The 19445-nt window shown below is 35.6% G+C and overlaps 1 protein-coding gene across 5 annotated transcripts in view; it reads left to right on the top strand.

Moving 5' to 3' along the window:
- NBEA (neurobeachin) overlaps positions 1 to 19445 on the top strand; it is a 769899-nt gene that overhangs the window by 722838 nt on the left and 27616 nt on the right. For 3 of the 5 annotated variants that reach the window (XM_027877685.1, XM_027877684.1, XM_027877687.1), the window contains 3 exons: positions 15133 to 15195; positions 15518 to 15607; positions 17678 to 17870. In XM_027877685.1, the coding sequence (XP_027733486.1) occupies positions 15133 to 15195; positions 15518 to 15607; positions 17678 to 17870 (346 nt within the window). The remainder of the gene's footprint in view (positions 1 to 15132; positions 15196 to 15517; positions 15608 to 17677; positions 17871 to 19445) is intronic. The other 2 variants (XM_027877686.1, XM_027877689.1) reach the window with 1 other exon arrangement.

The raw sequence follows: 19445 nt of genomic DNA, 5'->3' as shown, positions 1-19445 counted from the left end.
CACATAATATGTTTGTGTCTAAAAGCATAACTAAAATGATTTAAATGACTACAAAAGTATATTTGTTTATAAGACAACCAGTCAAAAACATGTTGTTTGGTCATGTAGCTAAAGCATTCATTTGATTGACTTTTAAAAAAAATTTTTTTTCAAGAGCTTTTATAGCATTCTATAAAATCAGCTTAACTAAGTCATTTCTTTTGCATCTTGCACATTTTGTCTTTAAAACTCTCCCTATGCCTTGGTTGGAGGTTTGTTTTGAACACTCATTTTATCAAAATACTTAAGCAAGCCTATAGCCCATGTGGCCAAAATGAAAAATTATTAAAATGACTGCTGTTTGACGATGACTGCTTGTTCCTAAAAGTTAATCCAGCAGTTTAGTTTTGCTAGCAGCCCTAACGTATATGGTTGATGAAAAATTTCTGATTTAGGGTTGTTTTTTAAACTCAGAATTCAATATTGATCATATTTAAGTTATATGAAATCATTAAAATGTGGTCTTTTATTCTACTTTTCTGTTACTGATTTTCTGGGTTTTACTTTTCTAGATTATATTTTCTTCTCTTATCTCTTTCTTTGATCTGACAAGAATAACAAAGCATCCCTTTGGATCTGTTATAGTGAAAATATGCCCAGAGGACACAGAATAGATCACATCAGTTTTCACTTTATTTTCTTACTGAAATATTCCTTGCTACTACAGAGAACTGACAAGATATGGCTGTCAAGAACCAACAAGACAGATAAATCGTTTGGACAGGATCTGTAATCCTGTCCTCCTGTGGTAGTTGAACCCATAAAATTTATGAAAAAAAAGTTAATACATTTTACCATTCTGGTAATAGTTTTCATAGTGACTTCTAAAGCTAGCCTCTATAAACATTTGTTTCTTTTTGGTGTCACTTATCCTAGCTTTCTTGCTTTTTTTTTTCTTGCTTAGTGGTGGTGAGGTTTTTTTTTTTCTCTTTTTTGATTTCTTTGATCTGACAAGGAATTTCAAAACCACCCTTCAAGATCTGCTTGAGTAAATCATACCCACAGTACTACCTTACAGATTGAGTGGGGCCTAATTGTCTTCATATATGGGAAGGGAGATTACTTCTCCAGGGAAGTAATTTCATGAAGAGATTATAACTAGTGACAAAATAATTGATAAAGATTTCCAAAGGCTTGAGTTTGTTTTTGTAATAATTGTAACAATTGGGAATTTTCCTGAAATAAAAGTCCTAACAAATTCAAAAGCAAAAATCATTATAGAAATGAAAAAAAAACCACAAAGATCAAATTCTGGGGTGAAATTGAGATTCTCTTGAATTTTGTAAGAATTATTTTTTTGAAAAAGAATATGACCCTTGAAGTTGGACTGGAAAAGACCTTAGATATCTTGTAGTCCTACATATTTCTTATTAGTTGCAATAAAACTTGTAGGACCAAGATGTCATCCTTCAATTTGTGAACAAAATTAGTATCAAGTAAATAATGGCATCAAATTTATTTTGATTAGTGAATAAATCTCTACTTGATTTAGTTTAGTTATCTTTTCCCCTAGTAATTAGAACAGTTCTTAGCTAATTCAAACCTCTTGGTTGTCTGCCTTTCAGTAAAAGCATAAATAATGCATATATTCCAAGAATAATGTATGTCATTTATATGAGATGTGCTTTTCTTCATCCTCATGCTATTTTTATTGTGTGGTGTTGAGAAGTGCTAATTATTGATTTTCAGAAATTAACAGCAAACACTTTAACATGCATTTAAAGTCATATTTTACTCAAGGGAAGAGAAGGTGAAAATTACGGCCTGCTGATTGTAACAGAAATAGCTGGAAGGGATTTCCTTTTCTTCTATTAACATAGATTTCAGTTATATTACACAGTTGTTACCTCAGCATAAATTAACAATTATTCAAACCACATTGTGTTGCCTCAGTTTGTTGAAGTAGATATTACTCAATGTAAGTGCCTAGCCATTTCAGTTAGAGATATTCAAAGCTTGTTTTTAAAGGTTTTAAACATATTGATAATGTGCCTACTTAAAGCCATTTGAAGTCTGTACAGTATATCTAAATTATGGTTTTCCATTTATGTCAAGAATAGAGAGGAACATTTTAAAGTATGTCCTGCTGCCTATAACCAAGTCTAATTATTTCCTTAAAATGGAAATTCAATTAAATATAAGTACATAATTTTGGTTTGGAATAATTATACCACCTGCCTAAGAAGTGAATCTTTGTCTCTAAACCATAACACATATGTTTATGTAAGTTAAGCTCAGCTATTTTTATGGGGATTTTTTACCTTTTAGTGAATTGATCTTCCATGTCAAATCCTTTCTTTTCAATTTGTATATAAAGAAGAAAGCTTACTTTTTCTCCTTTGTTATACATAATTCATATCTGCAACAGGCTCAACTATATATACCCTGAGGCAGTAAGGATAGGGCTCACTTGAATTTGAATCGATACAACAGCAAGAATTTGTTAAAGAAGCCTTTTACTCATGCATTTATGACAGTAAGCAACACAAGGGCAGGAATAGTATGTTATTCAAACATTGTATCTCTCCAGCGCCTAAAACAGTGCTGCATACTTAGGTGGTACTTTAAAAAACAACGTGTTAAGTAAAGAATGAATAGAGCTATTCTGCCTGGGTGCTACTCGCCCTTCCTGGCCTTACCGGTAAATTCCACGCTTCTGCTTTTAGGTCTTGGTGTGAGTCACCACATTTATGCTTCAGTTCTTTTCTTGAAGACAAATATGAACAAGGAAGAGACATTACACCTTCTCTCACTGGCTCATACATATTCTGTTTTATCACCTAGACAAACTAAAAGTTTTGTAGTGCTGTGCCTGGAGTCAGAAAGACTCATCTTCCAGAGTTCAAATATGGCCTCAGACACTTACTAGCTGAATGACTCTGGACAAGTCATTTAACCCTGTTTGCCTCAATTTCCTCATCTATAAAATGAGATGGAGAAGGAAATGGCAAAGCGTTCCACTATCTTTGCCAAGAAAACGCCAAATGAGGTCATGAGGACTTAGACACTGCTGAAAAACGACTGAACAATAACATATTCGATCTTCAGACACAAACAGCAACTTATCAACAGTCTTCACATAGAAAGCTAAATCAGTCTGTCCTCCTCCTTCTACCCTTACTTTAACCCAGTCATATTCTTCAGATTAAGCAACTCTAATTGATGTATACCATAAGTACAGTCACTGACATAAAAATGCATTTCAGCTTCTTGGCATTTCTTTTTAAGTGCTATTTAAAAAGTGGGGGGACGAGAATTATTCTTGAAGAGTAAAAGAAATACATAATGCCTCCACTTCCAAAGAGAAGAATTATTTTTCCCAAAAGGTCGATTGTAATTATGTCATTATAATTTAACAATAAGGGGATAAAAATCTTTTCAGCGTGAAAGAAAAAAATCTCCTCTTAATTTTAATTAGAGCTATAGTAATAAACTAGTAAAGGACTGTGACAGCACTGGAATGAGGCTTAGGTGACATGGCCAGGGGTCACACAGGCAGTATTTGTCTATGCAAGACAGAACTTGAACCCATATCTTCCTAATTGGAAAGCCAGCTCTCTATTCATACACCATGCTTCCTCTCCAGGTTTTCTAATTTCTATATTTAGTCATACAATATCCTAAAAAATGAGGCGAAACAATAGTTTGACTTTTTTAATTATCTGCATTTTGCCTAGATTTTCAGCTTCTCTCTTCTAATACATGGATTTAGCCTTCCTGTGTTTCATTATAAAGGAAAAGAAAGAAGAGACTCTCATTCTGCTGTTTTGCTCTTTCTTCTACAGAGTCTCTACATATAGTAGAATATAAGATCACATTTTAATTTTTATATAGTTTAATGTGTACAAAGCAAGAAATAATAAAATATGGATATTATTTGCTTGATTTATTTTGCTTTTATTTTTCTAGCATTAAAAATAATGCCATATGTGATTCTTGTCTTGTTATAACAATAAACCAGAAACCAAAGTGTTATCACTTAAAATATTTTCTACCATAAAGTATTCTTCCTATTATTATTTTAAACTTTTCAAAATCTCGCACTCTTTTGCTTTTGTGTTTTTCTTTCTATTGAGTATTGTCTTAAAGGTCTAGCAAACTACGGTGTAAACTATATGTCCTTTTTTGCCTGGAGAGGTTGAAGTGTGTTCTAGAGAATTGAATTATCTATTTCAATTCACATAAGAAAGGAAAAATACTGTTTTCTACTATCAGACATTATAATAAAGACACTCAGATGTTTTTTATGTTTTGTTTTACAGAGTTTTAGTTACCAACATATTACTCAAAAACTTAATTGAAAAGTGAAATACTTTCTTTGCATGCCAGCAGAAAATCAGTATTTCTTTACTAATTTTTTCATTGAATGATAGATTATTTTCATGTTTTGTCAACACAATACATTGTACTGCTTTGAGAGAAGTAACCTGTTTTACTTTTTAATCATATGTACTGATTTTTCTCAGCCAAATTTATTTTTTATTAATTTTATTAGCAAAAATCCACCTTTTCTCCCAACACTCTCCTCCCAAATGAAAAAGAATGAAAAACAAAACCATATTATAAGCATGTATAGTCAAACAAAGCATTTCCTTATTGACCATGTCCAAAAAAAAAAGTACACCTCATTCTGCACCAAGCCTTTCATCTCTCTGTGAAGAGGTAGGTAACATGTTGAAACCAAATTCAAATACTGTTATGGGTCAAGTATAGGAAAGAAGGAATTAAACTAGCCACTTGGTGGCCAGAATTATTATATTATTTTTTTTCTTTTTTATTTAATTTATTTTTAGTTTTCAACAATCACTTCCATAAGCTTTTGAGTTTTGAATTTTTCTCCCCCTCCTCCACCTCCCTCCCCAACATGGCATGCAATCTGATATAGGCTCTACATATACATTCCTATTAAATATATTTTCACATTAGTCATGTTGTAAGGAAGAATTAGGACCAATAGGGGGAACCACAAGAAAGAGGAAACAAAACAAAACAGGAGAAAAAAAAGAGCGAATAGTATGTTCAATCTGCATTCAAACTCCCTAGTTCTTTCTCTGGATGTGGATAGCATTTTCCATCATGAGACTTTTGTATATGTCTTAGATCCTTGCATTGCTGAGAAGAGCTTAGTCTATCAAAGTCAGTCATCGCACAGCGTGACTGTTACTATGTACAATGTTCTCCTGGTTCACTCACTTCACTCAGCATCAGTCCATAGAAGTCTTTCCAGGTTTTTCTGAAGTCCATTTGCTCACCTTTTCTTATAGCAAAATAGTATTCCATTACATTCATATACCACAGCTTGTTCAGCCACTCCTCAACTGGTGGGCATTCCCTCAATTTCCAAAAAGAGTTGCTATAAATATTTTTGTACATGTGGGTCCTTCTCAAAATTATTATATTAAGGGTTGGATTTTGTCCAGCCCTCTCTTGCCAAGCATTCTGTGCTTCATAACTTATCTGAAAAGCAAAGTTTTGGAGAAAAGCATGGGGAAGTAGGAGAAGAGCATCTAGTTGTAAAGCCATCATAGAAGAGTGTCTTTGGATTCAGTTCAAAAGCAAGGCTAAAGAGTCATTTGGGAGTTTGGCAGAAGATAGTTTTCCTGTCCTCCCTTCATGAAAAGGATATGTTAATATTGTCCCACCAGACACAAAGGGGAAAAATAAACATAGTTAGGCACTCATATAGCTGCTTTTTTAAAAGATGCTGTAAATTAAGACCTAATTTTCCTCTACATTTTTTTTCCAAAAGCAAGACCTATCTAGGTGTAGGGTCAGTCTGGGGTGTTTTGTTTTTTATATAAGAATAAAGAACTGAGGGCGTGATTTCATTGATATGGAGAATTCATGAAGGAGTAAATGCCTTGGTACCTTCTCTGCAACTTATAGTCTTAGAGAGTTAGGTAGAGCACTCAGAGGCTTAAATGACATGCCTAGAGTCACACGGGCAGTAAATGTCTATCCAAGGCAGGACTTATCTTCCTAACTTCAAGGCCAGCTCTCTATTCAATATACCATGCTTCCTGTCCAGGTTTTTCTAATTCCTATATTTAGTCATACCAATAGGTATATGTACATATCACTTCCTTCAGAGAGAATATGTGTGTTTTTGAAAATGAAAACCTACCAGAGGAAATTCAGTGTCCTTATGTTGATGATCAGATGCTTGATGGTAGAGGCTCAGGTATCAAAGTTAAAGACATTTAAAAGGTAAAATATTCTGGGACAGCTTAGTGTGGAGGAGGCGAGTCTTAAGCTGAGCCTTGAAAGAAGGGCGCTGATGAAACTGGTAGTGACGAGGACAAGCAGAGGGAACAGTGCGGGCAGACGCAGGCAGCACGAGCTTTGGTTCATGTGGTGAATGGGAGTGAAAATGCCCTGACTAAAGTAGAAGAGGCAAATGAGGGGGAGTACAGAAAAGCCCTAATAGGTAATTACATCAGGAAATAGGAAAAAAGTAGTACTGTAATATTGTTTCATAACTCTGTGTTTTGGTCAGGAGGAAAGTATGTGTAGCTCAAGGGAATTGGAGGTATTAGTGAATGATAAAAGAGGAGAAAGGAAAATCCATGAGAGAGAAGGGGAGAGCTGCATTTATAAAGAGCTTTGCATGAATTATTTGAGTCTCACAAAAACCCCGTAAGGCAGATACTACTGCTATTTTTGTTGTTGTTGTTATTATACGTATGAGGAAATCAAGGCCAAAGAGGTGAAGGGCCTTTATGACCTATGGTCGGAGCTCTTTGTTGTTTAGTTGTTTTCAGTGGTGTCCAACTCTTGGTGACTCTTTTTTGGGTTTTCTTAGTAAGGATACTGGAGTGGTTTGCCGTTTCCTTCTCCAGTTCATTTTACAGATGAAGAAACTGAGGCAAACGGGGTTAAGTGACTTGCCCAGAGTCACACAGCTAATGAGTATCTAAGGCCAGATTTGAACTAAGGTCTTCCTGATTCCAGGCCTGGTGCTGTATCCACTACACCACATAGCTGCCTTGATGAACCTCTTAAGTGACTGTTATTGTCGGAACTCAGTTTGCCCGACTCCCAAGTCCAGAGCTCTTACTGTGCTGCCTGGGGAAGAATATCACTAATGGAAATGTTGTGGGGTTGTTTTTTTTTAATATTCATAGGCTTATCAGATTTAAGTCTCAGAGAGACCTTAGAGATCATCTAGTTCTTCTTCCTCATTTTGAAGATGAAAACATTGTTTTAAAATTTCTCCAAGAGGAAAAGTTTTTATCTTTGAAATTTTCCTTTAATTTAGGGATCTATATGTGTATATAGGGCTCTGTATTGGTGGGATTGTGCATTGAGCAGCCTACTATATTCACCTGTCCCTTCTCTACTAATGATTCATTTCCTAGGTGTTTTTCCCAGTATAAATTTTCTTTCTCTGCTCTGAGAAGTTATGGCAAAACAATCAGTAATTCCTTTTTTTTTTGTTTTTGTTTTTTTTGTAAAGTTTCAAGTGCCAGACAGATACAGCTCTTTGACATAACAGCTCAGGTCTCAATCTCTCCCTATCCTCTCCTGGAATGCCTTAACCTCAATCATCTCTTCCTCACTGCAGTCCCAATAAGTACACTCAGGCAAGCAAATGTCTGTTGCTAACTATGCATAAAAGTAAATGTTTAAAGCAAAGAAAAATAAGTGTACTTTTAAGAAATGAATTTTTCCTGGTGCCCAGGGGAAAAGACTTTAGATTTCCATGAAGGATACCAAGAAAAGAAAGGAAAGAACAAGTAACCAAGAATTACTGCCTTAGAGTGTGTAGTGGAGAGAGGGTTCAATAACCCAGAATCTTTCCCGGTACTCCTAATGGTCCAGCGCCTGTCTACGAATTCCTCGTGTCCTTCTGCTCACTCAGCCTCATTCCCCAAAACCTGGCAGTAAGTCTTCGTGGTGGCTGCTTCTGCCTGTGCTCCCACTCTTCCAGCACCACACAGCTTCTTGGGGTCCTCCCCGTTTCCGATTCTGTGCGTAGTCTACACATCTTCTTGAGAACTAGGTTCATCCCCTGAACTCATTCAAACTGCCTGTCTTTCCAGGTGTTCCACTACTACTGTCATTTTAACACTATCGAGGAATGTGGTCATTCATTACTTGGCCACTGGCATTGCTCTCTTTCTGATTCAAAGGATTTGATTAGGCTTCATAAAGGTAGCACTGGGCATGGCCACATTTTTTAATGTTAATTTAACACCTCGTTGTGGGCCCCTTGCTTCCTGTGGTTACATCCTAAGCTTTCAGAGACCAATTCCCTTTTAGACATGTTATAGCTCGAAAGAGAAAGAAGACTCAAACACATTAAACACTTAAGAAACTGAAAGAGATCTCATTTTAATTTATATTTTAAAATATGCTCTCTTATATTTGCATTTTTGGAACACCTTGAGTAAAAATTTTAACAAACAGCATATTAGAGCTCTGTGGGTTCACACTAGTTGACATCCTGTTTGTCATCTCCTGCCATTTCATGGTTCATGCATGCAAACAGACACATATAAATAATACACAGTAGAAAAAAAGATTTGTACCTCAGCCTGTCAAAAGTAATGAAGATAGTGTTATTGTTTACCAACTATAGGCAAAAATTTTAAAAGCAAAATCTGGTATCACTAGTACCTAAAAATAACATTTTCGAGTTTTATATCTTTCAAAGAGAGTTGCCAGTCACATTTGTCCTAATAAGCACAATGTTTAGGGGCTATCAGTTGTGTTTGTTGGGTAAAATTGAGAATATTAAGAATTCCTATTCTTTTTATGTAAAACTCAACCCAGCAGGGTGCTACTCAGTTGCCTTAAGAGGGGTTAACTAACCCAGGCTGGAAATGAAGCAGGTCAAACCTTCTGTACTGATCACTAATGGGATTGGCCCCATGCATACCTGCAAGATGGGGAGACCCAGTCTCAAAAAACATCACCCTAAATTATGTAAGAAGATGTCCAGAAAGGGATTTTATATAACTTTTCAGAATAGATTTTGTACTCTAATGCTTAAATGAAAGTTTGCTGTATTTAGACTCCTTCATGAAGTATGCAGATTGCTATTCCTTTATGCATCATACATTAATTTCTTGTCCACATCCAACCCTTTGGAACAGGAGTTCTTAACATTTTTTTATGTCCTGGACTGCTCTAGCAGTCTAGTAAAGCCTATGAATTCCTTCTCAGAATAATGTTTTTAAATGCATAAGATAAAATACATGGAATTACAATGGAAACCAAGAATATTGAAATAGGTTTGTGTGGGGGTGTGTGTGTGGGTGTGTGTGTGTGTGTGTGTGTGTGTGTGTGTAGACAGGTTGTTAGATACTAGGTTAAGAACCCTTGCTTTGGAGGATCTACACAGCAAGTGAGAGGCCTTCTTTTGGGATTTTTTTACATTCATAAAATCTCTTATTTAGAAGGGACCCTAAACCCTGTTTAGTCCAACCTGTGCCTGAATAAGAGTCCCCCTCTACGATATTGAAGACAGTGGTCATGCAGCTGCACTTAAAAACCACTGTTGAGGGTAATACCTTTGCCTCTTACCAGTCCATTCCATGTTTAAACAGCTCTCTTGTCAGAAAGTTTACCCACATGTCAATCCTGAATCTTTCTCTTTTGCAACTTCCATCCTTGGCTCCTAATTCTGCTCTTTGGGGTTAAGCGGAATAAGTTTCATCATTCTTTTAACCCTTTTCAGATACTTCAAGTTAACTATTATGGCCCTTCTAAGTCTTCTAAGTCTTCTGTTTTCCAGCTAATAAGGTACAAGTCAAGTTTATTGTTGGGTAGTAATATGATCAACTTTATATTTTAGGAAAATCACTTTAGCAGCTTTGTCAGTGAGTTAGCATCTATGAAGCACCTTCTCTGTGCTAAGCACTGGGGATACAAAAAGAGACAAAAGACTGTCTCTGTCCTCAGGGAGCTTAAAGTCTAAAGGAGGAAACAATGGAGATAATTGTTGTTCAGTCCAGTTCAACTCTTTGTGACCCCATTTGAGATTTTCTTGGCAGATAAACTGGAGTAGTTTGTCATTTACTTTTCCAGCTCATTTTACAGATGAAAAACTGAGGCAAATAGAGTTAAGTGACTTGCCCAGAATCACTCAGCTACTAAGTGTCTGAGGCCTGATTTGAACTCACAAAGATTGCTGACTCCAAACTGAGGCCTCCATCCACTGCACCACTTGGTGCCCCTTTGGGAGATAAGTTATATTATTTTCAGCATGTTAATTTTGTCATTTGTCAGTGGAACATGTATATATCCTATAAGCAATTTAAGATAATAGACTGGAAAGGGAAAAGGTTAATGTGGAAGAACGCATACCTGAGAACAGAAAGAACAGTTTGTATAGATGAAGCCATGCTTACATTCACGTCAAAGCTCAGCAGGCCTATGATTGTATCAGTGTGGGCCCTTTGCCCTGAGATAAGATTGCATCTCTTCTATGACTTCCTAAGAGGTCTTCATGAGTTATGATTAAAAAAAAAAATAGTTTGTTACTCTTTGGTCAGTCTGGTGAGCTTTCGCAGCTTACCTAAGCTAGTCATTGAATAATAGATATGTGTCTTCCCAGGCTGGTAGGTCCTGTCAGTGCTTTATGATCCTGTGAGCTAGTCTTTTGTGAAGCCAGTATCCCCTTCACAGCAAATTTCTTCCATTTGTTTTATCGGTTAGTTGCTTTTGATAACAAATACCTTGCTATTTTTCCAGTGTTTTGACAGTATTCTAAATTTCTTGTCTCATAGAGTCATTGATTTCTGTTTTCTACCTTCTAAGTTGAGCCAGTATCATTCTGGGTCCACTGGCCCAGAGTCATGCTGCTCCATCTCTCTCAACCCACCCACCCACCCAGAAATCCTCCTGAGGTATAATATTTTTGCTCTCTACATTTCAAGCCCCTGTTCCTGGTGTGTTCACTCACTGTTGGATGTCAGTGACTGACTAGCACCCCAGTTCTATTTAGTCAATTAACATCAATTAGCTTTTACAAAGAGATATTTACATCATAGAGCAAGAATAGAAGTACACATTTCCTGATAAATACTTTGGGTCACACCCTCCCCTATACCACCTTGGTCTCTAGGGAGGTACATATCATTGATCCCACAAAGTTCACATGTAAATGTGAACTGACAGACAGATACTGGTCTACACTCTACTGGGCTGGATCCTGAAGGTTACTCTTCATTTTTCAGGGCATCAATGCTGGCCAGGCAGCATGACCCAGCATGGGCTCTACTACCAGGCTTCTGAACCTTCCTTGGCTCACTCTCCTGACCTTTTGAAACTCATAAGATTATAACCTCCAAATTCCTTCATCTTAAACAAAAAAGAACAAATACCAAAACAAAAACTGAGGCCCATATTCACTGGGCCACATGTCAGCCTTGGAGGTGGAGGGCCTCTCCCTTTACAGAATTATTTCTCACCAGATACTACCAACCAAAGTGTCAAACAAGAGCAGAGGCCCAAACAAGAGAGAGAAACGAGGGCCAACAAAAGCCTCTTGAAGGTGGCCCCATAGTTCTAGTTATGCAACTGCAGTGAATCAAAGAGGCTACTGTTCACCATTTGGTTACTACAGTTACAAAATGTCTACACTGGCTCCAAAGTCTCTCCAAGGCCCCTCCATTCCATATAATCATCCTTTTCCTGAAGCAGGCTGCCTGGCCTCTTCCACAGCCAGAACCGTCAGGGTTGGGCTGAGTGACCAGTCCCTTATTATAGAAGGAGCTCATTCTTCCAGTCTTTCCCCAAGAGTTCTAATTTTCATTTTTATGTCATACTTCATTTTTTTCCGATCATACTTGGCAAAACCATCCTTTTCTCTGGGGCTTGTATTTGTTGTTAAGTGACTTTCTTTTGGAGGGGTTCACCTCTTGGGCTTCTCTTAATCATAGTATTTCTTCATTGTTTTTGTCTTTATTTTTTTTTTGTTTTGTTTTCTTTTATTTACCTGCTTCTTCAGATTCAGTTTCTAGATTAGGACTTTGTGCTAAGGCCGACCTCCACCCCCTCCAATGCTTGTGGATAGTCTACCCTCAGTAGTTTGGATGCTGCCTCTAGATTTTGGAACGGGGCGGCTGAGATTAGACCCTGCCCTCTTCCTGTAATCCCTGCTTTCTATCTCCACGTTTCTATCCACCAAAGGTGCTGAGTATTTGTCTATTTTTTTTCCCCTTGCGTCTATATCCTGATGTAGTTCTAACATTTTTTTCTTGCTAAGGCTCTGAGTGCTCCCAGGTATGCATTGCTCCATCCTTTGTCCTCACATAGTGATTTGTGGGTGCTACATCTGTCCCTAATGCTGCTCTTAACAGGACTCTCTTTAGTTTTCTTGATCACTGGTCTTTTTGCTTCTTTTTCAGTTATTTGCTAGAGTCTGTGTTAGAAAGTTGGGATCTTTATCCTTTTACATTGCCAATTTAATTGAAAATACATAAGTATTTATTGAATTGTTTAATGAATGAATGAGGTCAGTTCCATCCATCTTTAAATGCTAAATATATGAATTTTTCTAGAGTAGCAAAATTGTTACTTGAGAAAACATCAAATTAACACTATTCTATGTATGTATCTCTCATCTAACAATTGCACTTTAATAACTAGAATGTTTTGGATTAATATAACAAAGATGTTCAAAAATTTTAACCAGTAATTTTGAATGCATTTTCAAACAGCTTAAAATGTTTTTTCTTTTTCTTTTTTGGCTATAGAATTGATTTGTGTTTGTCTTAATTTGATACAGTGAACAACTTATTCATTCAGCAGATATTTATTAAGCACCTATTCTGTGTCAGGTATTACACAAATACTGAGTGTGCAGAGACAAGAACAAAACAGTTCATGCCTTCAAGGAGAGTTCAAATCCAGCCTCTCAGACGCTTATGAGCTACATAACCTTGGGCAAATCACTTAACCTCTGTTTGCCTTAGTTTCCTCAACTATAAAATGGGGATGATAATAATAGCAACCTATCTCCCAGGGTTCTTGTGAGGATCAAATGAGATAACATTTATAAAGGGATACCACAGTCCCTGGCACTTAGGCACTATATAAATGCTAGCTGTTATTATTAATAGTGATAATAAGGATGATGCTCCAGAGAAAAATATCATTGAAAGATTTAAAATATTACATGCCTAATGCTTTCAAATATTCATTTTACCATGTGCCTTTAACATAATTAGGTTGCTTGAAAGTACATGTAATGAAGGACTACCTGAGGGTGTTTGGTACAAGTTACCTGATATCATTGATGAAATCATATATTATCAGAGGAGATCCAAACAGTAGTTATGTTAATGTTACTATATCCTGTTTTAAGTCATTCTGTCAATACACACTTTGGGGTCTTGTGGGTATTAACATTTCTTTTGTATAGAGGAAATAAAGTGTTCCTGATTCATACTGTACATTGAATATCTTTCTATACTAGACATGAGCTAAACCTCACCTATGAATAATTATCCCAGGGGCACAAGGGTGAAAGTTATAATGAGCCAAAGAATATGATCAAAGGAGTCTGACCTTATTAGAAGCTAGGTGCTCCCCATGCTGACCTTGGTCACTGCATAAATGGAACCGTGGCATCGTGCAGTCATGGCGAAAGCCCCTAGAGCCATGAGCACAGGAGGAATCATTAAGATTTAGATGGAGAAGAAATAAGACACAGTTCTTGTCCTCAAGTTCATACTTCCATAGCAATTACTAGTATAATTTTCATTCTTGCTTTTCATGAACAAAATTAAAGCCCAGTCAAGTTAGAAAAATGTGAAATATTCCTGGTGCTGCATACTCTTAATGAATATAAACACAGACTTCAATCTGTTATTAGAGAGCATTTTGCTACTACCAATACATTAAACTAGGTAATGAGCATTTGCTTTATGGGACATTCCTAACTATAAAATTACTGTTTCCTTTTTCTAAGTAATCTTTAAATGTTTGTAATGCAAATAAACAGATATACTCTCCTCTCTCAATTCCTTTCATTATCATAAATTTTGCACTAGGATGCAAAGTCAAGTGATATTTATATAAGTAGAATTTAGTTGAGTTAGACTTTGCTAATGAGTGGACACTATGCAAACAAATGTGTACATTAAAATTGGACAGTATTTAGAGATATAATAATTCACTTCAATGCCTACACAAGGAAAAGAACCAAAGTTCCATTTATGCACCCATTAAAATATGGTGGCTAATGATACATTCATGTTTAATATTGCTAATAAATTTAACAATTCACATTTTTATTGATAAACATTTTTTTGAAATGTAGTCCAGGCAGACAAATTGTTAAATTTTAGCACTTTATAAATGAGAATTGCAGAAGCTGATACAGTTAGTTAGTAGCAATACTATATTATAAGAGACCTGTACCAACTTACCTGACTTTTTAAAGCCCTAACCAGTGGTTTTCGTATTTCACTTTTATGAGCAACCAAATTGCACACAATTTTCAGGAGAAAATAAGTGTGGTAACACAATAACGATCATAATAAATACTAAGTTTCTGCTTGTTGACTTAAATTACATACTTATATTTCAAGAAAAAATATTTCTCTGTGAGTCTAGCTAATACACTGAAGTATTTAGCTCTTCAAATTTTAAAGTATAGAAGAAATATCATTTAATAATCCTTTAGGAAATTGTCTTACCCACACAAGAATGATAGAATATATTGTGAAGCTTAGAATCTGCATGTTTATTTGAAGTTAAAAGTCTAAAAATATTTTTTCACTGGAAGTAATAAAATATTTTTACTGTTTCTCTTTATGCAGACTTTTAAGAAATAGCCAGTCACTTAGAGTGTTTTACATATCCCCCTTATTCCCCTTTGGGGAGTTCAGTCAGATTTGATTAAAAATTGTAATGACAGATATAAAATAGCATGTTCAAAAATAGCGATCAAAATTCTAATAGACATATTACAATAAGCTAAAATATTATAATATCTTTAAAAAAAAATAAGGGTTTCCCAAGTAAGATCATTGATATTCTGCTTCGGTATTCTCAGATATGGTTGATGAGAAATGTGATTCTTTTGGATTTCATTTTATGTTACTTATTAGCTTTACTTTTCCATTTCTTCCTATTAAGATTCCAGAGGCTTATTTTATTAGAGATCCTCATACTTTTCTTCTTACGAAGGATTTTATCAAGGTATACGTGTTGCAGTCGGTGTTAAGAAATCTCCCCAGTCCTTAGCTGCATGTCCTCACAGGTTAACATTCTCACATGTACCCTTAGCTACTGGAAATAAGAATGGTTAGCTGGGTAACTGCAGCATGCTTGAAAAGAGAAGCAAAGCTTGTCGACAAAATACTAACACTTGGATAAGTCTGCGCCCTGGGAGAAAGGCACTACGTGAATCTTCTAGACTTTTTTCATGGCTGACTTGGGATATGCTTGCATTGTCAGATAGTGTGTTGACCTGCCTCTTTGATGCATATTGATTATGACAATCACTCTTCTTTCCCTGCAGGCCATGGAGGCACAGATACAGAACTTTGGACAGACGCCATCTCAGTTGCTTATTGAGCCACATCCACCTCGGAGCTCTGCCATGCACCTGGTGAGACATCAGCCTGTAGGAAACTTTTTATTTCCTTTTTACCTGAGTACCTTTTATAGGTCATATGAAATACCTGTTTAAGCAACACTTTTAAAAATGCTTTTTACTTCATTCATTTACCTGTACATCTAGTTACATCTTGATTCTCCTGAGAGAGAGAAGTTGGATTTATTTATACTTTATTGGATTGCCCTTTTTTGCATTCACAGAAACATTTTCCCTTCAATTTATCTTCCATTTTTTGTCTTATGCTCTTGTTGTATATCCCCACACTCATCCACACTACATTTCAAGAAAAGGAATAAACATTAAAAAGTGATTTGTGATCATGTATACATGATGAAAGTGAAGAATTAGTGGTCAAGTTATATGAACTTCTTTCCATTATTCACGGAAAACAGTAGAGGCATTCCTCTGATTTTAGTCTTAAGCAAAAAAAATTTATTCCCAAAAGCAAAATATTGATCTTTTTCATTAATAGTTATGAGAAAAAGGGCCATTAGATATATACATTCATGTAGTGAAGCCTTTATTTTCAGTGCCCTTTCAGATTTAAATTTCCTGAAAAACTTTAATATATTTAACAATTATAATTTTCAGTGGTTTTTATGTTAGCAGTGAACTAATAAAACTGTGTTTACATAGTATCAAAATATCTGGCCATTTGTGGTCCTCAAAGCAAGGAGAGCCTTATTCAAAAGAAGAAACTTCAGATTATGGTCCATAACATATAGGCTATCCTCTATTCAATTATTTATTTAGTGATTAAGGCCATACATGCACCAACAGATGCATATTTAATCATACTCTTAATAACAGAATCAATCCAACCCAAATCTTGGGTTTTTTTCCCTTCTGTTTCAATTTTCATCATACTTTACAATGAAAAGGCAAGGGTCATCAGGTCAGATGGGCAAAATTATTATGGCTGTATGATAAACCATTCATTGGATGAATTTTCCTTTGCTGAGACAGATTTCATTGACTTTTAGTTAAACATTTTGCTGAAATTTTCCCTCAGATGAATCAGGTTTCACCCTTAACAAGCTCCTTCCAGATACATACCAGTTAATTCCTTCTCATAAAGTATTTGAATATTGTGTAGAAATTACTGAAGGACTTCAGAATACAGTGTAAAGTATTTTCAGTGAATTGTTCAGGGAATCATAGCCAACACTTCATTTTTTGAAAAAGTTTGGCAGAGGAGTTTTATTCCCAGGTTACTCTTCTCAGATTTAAAAAATGCTTATCCTGGAAAAATGCCCAGTCACAATCATTGATTTCCTGCAGGACATTATTAGAACCCAAATTGGTGTGGAATTGTTTAGCTAGGCTAGAACATTTAAACTTTCAGAGTTCATGTAATGGGGAATTATTAGCTAACATAAGTGATTACAAAGCACTGTATCAAGAAAGTTTTGTGGGCACCAAATAATAGTTATTTTGAATGTTGTATTTTCCATATCCTTTACACATAATAGTCACTCAACAGTTATTTGTTGATTGGTTGATCGGTATGTTTCAAAATATTAAATGTTTATCTTAACATAGTTTGCTTATTGTTCATATCAGTGTAGAAACTGTTCATGTGACACCAAAACAACCATTATAAAGTTTTTAAAAGCCAGATAATGAATGTTTGTTTGTTTGTTTTATAGGGGGATGGGACCTATGTGATACTAATAACTTATTAACTCATTTTTTTTTTCATCAGGACAACTGATTTTTAGCCAAATCACCTGAATTTACTAATTGATTAGACATCAAAAAGGAGAAAGCTATAGCCTGGGCTTTTCATTTGTTTGACTGCTACATTTGAATTTGTACTGATTATTTTATTTTGTAACCCAAGATATTGACTCTGTAGATGCTTATGATTCCTTCTGAATATGGATCTGCAGGCTTTGTCCTTATGTCAAAGCTCTCCTCTGTCATATGTTGCTACTTCTGATTGTTCCATTTTGCCTGTTTGTACCCATACTCTATTTAACCTCATTTTTCCTGGACCTCCTCACTAACTGTGTTATCCCTTCTGTTTCCTTTTGCTTTCCTCTCCTTTCTATTCAACAGTGTTTCCTTCCACAGAGTCCACTCATGTTTAAAGATCAGATGCAGCAGGATGTTATAATGGTGCTGAAATTTCCGTCAAATTCTCCAGTCACACATGTCGCAGCCAACACTCTTCCACACCTTACCATTCCTGCAGTGGTAACTGTGACTTGCAGCAGACTTTTTGCAGTGAATAGATGGCACAACACAGTAGGTATGTGCTCAAAAATAAAAGATTGAGTAAATATTTCTTGAGTAGTAATAATTGTTAAGATAAAAATGCGCTTCAAGTGAATTATCTAAAAGACCAGACTATCTGAAATCTCTCAAAAGTGTTAGGTACACATCAGCACAGATATAATGAAGTAGACAATTGAAGCAATTTTAAAAATAATTCAGATCCCTACCAACATTTTGGCCTTAATTTAAGAAACATTGAGTTTCTTAAATATGTTTTTATACCTGAATCCTCTGGATAATTGTCTCAGTTTTCCTCTTCACTTTAGTATTTGTAGATGTAGGGTAAGTTGTTTGGTGACTTTGCAATTTTCTTTGTGAAGTCTTTTTTTTTTTTAAATTCCAGCCACTGCATAAAGAATGATACATTGGGTCTTTATATAGCCAAGGCAGAACTGGATATGGCCAAACAATTTGATTAGCTAAATTCACTAATGTTTATTAAAACAATCCCTATCAGTTCCAGCCAGGAATGAATTAGGCCCCATTAAATTGATTTATCTGAATTTTTCTAACATACATAGCTTGTAATTTAGAACTAGACAACCATCTTTTTCAGCTTGTCTCATGCAAATTCCTTAAAATGTTTCTTTGGTTGATTACTATCATCATATTTAATGAGTCAAAGCTCTCTTCATCCATTTTGAAATAATGTAGCAAGAAATATCACAAAAACATTTGACTGTCTTTAACTATGTGCCCCTCACATTAGCGCACAGGAAACTATAAAGAAAGTAAAAAGTAGCCCTTTCAAATTATGATTATCACTAAGCTAAGACCTGATCTATTTCAGGAACCACACCCCTTTCCCATGAGACCAAGAAGAATGTTTTCACCTGGTTTCACCTGGGATTGAGTCAATGAACAATCAGTCAACAAGAATTTATTAAGTGCTTATTATTTGCTAGGCACTATGCAAAGCACCAGGGATACAAAGAAAGGCAAAAACACAGTCCTCCACTGAAGGAGCTCACCTTTAATAGGGGGGAAAGCATTCAGATAACAAGGGGATAAATATCCATCTATCCCATTTAGGAACAGAGACAGAAATTAAAGTGGAAAGTTATACAGCTTGGAGATAATTTATGTCAGGAACTTTGCAAACCTTGGGGTCCTATTTGTCAGCTGTTGCTATTGTTATTGTTGCTCAGTCATTTCAGTCATGTCCAGTTCTTCATATTGTTTTGGTCTACTGGTTATTAAATTCTCTCTCTATATGTCATTGACTCAGTGTGTGCTTTGGAATTAGTAATTTTTAATTTTCTATTCATTGGTTTGTCAGTCTACACGATGAAGAGACTATTGGCGACTACAAAGGAAATGATAAAAACTTTAAACTATTAATAGGTACTGGAAGCATGAGAGAAATGGCAAAAGTATGAAAGATACTCTTAAAATGCCTAAGCATAGGAGGGTAGGAATTCTTGGGCAGCCCAGTCCAGGAAGCACTGTCAGCCCCTGGTTGTGGAGGTCTGGTTTCACTCTTTTTTATTTTCATTTATTTATTTTTTGATGAGGCAATTGGGGGTAAGTGACTTGCCCAGAGTCACAC

This window comes from Vombatus ursinus, unplaced genomic scaffold, assembly GCF_900497805.2.
Source record: "Vombatus ursinus unplaced genomic scaffold, bare-nosed wombat genome assembly UNPS02014813.1, whole genome shotgun sequence".
NCBI lineage: Eukaryota > Metazoa > Chordata > Mammalia > Diprotodontia > Vombatidae > Vombatus > Vombatus ursinus.
The sequence above is the reverse complement of the archived record's forward strand: the minus strand, read 5'-3'. Positions and strand labels throughout refer to the sequence as shown.